The sequence below is a fragment of the Penaeus vannamei genome, chromosome 3, assembly GCF_042767895.1.
Source record: "Penaeus vannamei isolate JL-2024 chromosome 3, ASM4276789v1, whole genome shotgun sequence".
Classification (NCBI taxonomy): Eukaryota; Metazoa; Arthropoda; class Malacostraca; order Decapoda; family Penaeidae; genus Penaeus; species Penaeus vannamei.
In genome coordinates this window covers 9167322-9169821 of record NC_091551.1, presented here as the reverse complement: position 1 = coordinate 9169821, position 2500 = coordinate 9167322, and the positions used below count along the sequence as shown (strand labels likewise).

Genomic DNA, 2500 nt, shown 5'->3' with positions numbered 1-2500 from the left:
ATAATAACAATAATAATAAACAATAATAATAATAATATTAATAAGGATGATAATAAAATGATGCCCACAATAATAATACTAAAAATGAGGACAATGAAAAGGGTAATAGCTAAAATAGTAACAGTCAATGATAATAATAATAATAACAATAATAATAATAATAATAATAATAATGATAATAACAACATCCATAATGATAATAATAGCAGTAAGAATAATAAAAATCATAGCAATAATCATAAAGATAATAATAAAAATAACAATAAAAATAGTAATGATAACATTGCTAATAATAACAATAAAAATAATAAAATAAAATAAATTAAAATAATGAATAAAATAACCAAAAACAACGAAAAACAAAAGTTACGGGAAGCGAGCCACTGACCTCCATTGACCAGCTCGCCGTCCTGCAGTTGTATCGCCACGCCAAACCCCCCAAGCTTGACCGGGGCGCTGTTCTCCTTGCACGCCAGGAGGACGCAGTGAGGCTTGATGTCCCGGTGGATGATGTCGTTCTCGTGGCAGTACAGCAGGGCCTCCAGGATCTGGCGCATGTAATGGCTGCGGGGCGAGGAGAATGGGGCTTTAGTGGGACGGCTGAAAGGGGGGGAGGGAAGGGCGGCGGGACGGCTGAAAGGGGGGGGGGAGGGAAGGGCGGTGGGACGGCTAAAAGGGGAGGAGGGAAGGGCGGAGGGACGGCTGAAAGGGGGGAGGGAAGGGCGGCCGGACGGCTGAAAGGGGAGGAGGGAAGGGCGGAGGGACGGCTGAAAGGGGGGAGGGAAGGGCGGCGGGACGGCTGAAAGGGGGGGAGGGAAGGGCGGCCGGACGGCTGAAAGGGGAGGAGGGAAGGGCGGAGGGACGGCTGAAAGGGGAGGAGGGAAGGGCGGCGGGAGAAGAAACTGCTTAAAAAGGGAGGAAGGAAGGAAGGGAGATGGAACTGCTAAAAGGGGAGGGAGAAGAGATGGGACACCAAAACGGGGACGACGGCAGGAAAATGGAAAAGAGGGAAGAGGCTTGTTGGGGGGGGGGTACGACAAATACTGGAAGGGGGAAGGGAGATGGAACAACTAGAAGAGGAGGGAAGGGAGATGGAACAACTAGAAGAGGAGGGCAGGGAGATGGAACAAATAGAAGAGGAGGGAAGGGGGATGGAACAACTAGAAGAGGAGGGAAGCGAGATGGAACAAATAGAAGAGGAGGGAAGGGAGATGGAACAAACAGAAGAGGAGGGAAGGGAGATGGAACAACTAGAAGAGGAGGGAAGGGGGATGGAACAACTAGAAGAGCAGGGAAGGGAAATGGAACAACTAGAAGAGGAGGGAAGGGAGATGGAACAACTAGAAGAGGAGGGAAGGGAGATGGAACAACTAGAAGAGGAGGGAAGGGAGATGGAACAACTAGAAGAGGAGGGAAGGGGGATGGAACAAATAGAAGAGGAGGGAAGGGAGATGGAACAACTAGAAGAGGAGGGAGGGGGGATGAAATGCTCCAAAGGGGAGAAAAGAACGGGAAAAGGATCGGCAGATGGAATAATGGGTAACGGGGGGGGGGGGGATTAAAAGGAGAAGGGGGAGAAGATAATAAAAAAGAAAACGGTAGAAGGGATGATGACAAATGGAATAAGGGAACGAAAATAGTGAAGAAAATGATGAAGAAAGGAAGAAATAATAAATAAACAAAAGGCGGGAAAATGCAAATAGAATGGATATCTAAGGAAGAGTGTGTGAAAGAGGGAAAAGAGAACAAGTGAGAGAGAGAAACTGGAGGTAGAGAATGCAAGGGAGGCAGAGGATGAGGGAAAGGGAGGAACAGAGAATAAAAAGATCTGCATCTATATTAAGTTATCATGCTGTACACACATATATGAAAAAACAATTCAGAAAAAATAAATAAATAAAAAGGGTAAAATCTTACATATGAAGCACTGACTTTATGTCACACAGATCGCAGGTGTAAAGAAAAAGAAAATTAACAAATTTGAATTCTTGGGATTATAAACCGGGTGTGTACACAAAATTAGAGAGACATAGATATGAAAATACGCGCGAGCGCGTGCGCGTGCGCGTGTGTTTGTATGTTATATGTCTGAATATATGAATGTTTACATGTTTGAATATATGCATATTTATATGTATGTGTATGTATCTGTCTGTGTGCACGTATATATGGATCTATGCAATGATGTATGTACGTGCGTATATTTATACAAGCGTATATATGTATGTATCTCTCTCTATATATGCTGCATATCCACTCATCCATCCACTTATCAATCTGTCTATAAAGATTAATACATACATAGATACACATACACAAATACCCGTCCAGCCACATCCACATCCACACCCACACATGCAAACCCAATTGTTCTTGTACAAGTGTATGTGTGCATATGCATGTGCTGTGCGTGTGCGCCGGCGCGTGCAGGACACGAAAAAAGGCTTCGAGGACTGCAGCCGGAGGGACGGGCGCCTGCAAACGAGGTTAGGCAAATTCG

The 2500-nt window shown here is 44.7% G+C and overlaps 1 protein-coding gene across 1 annotated transcript in view; it reads right to left on the bottom strand.

Annotated features, from left to right (window-relative positions):
• CASK (peripheral plasma membrane protein CASK) overlaps positions 1-2500 on the bottom strand; it is a gene marked incomplete in the record, with an annotated part of 1154881 nt that overhangs the window by 758480 nt on the left and 393901 nt on the right. Inside the window, 1 exon segment of the mRNA XM_070140919.1 lies at positions 389-564. Within this exon segment, the coding sequence (XP_069997020.1) occupies positions 389-564 (176 nt within the window).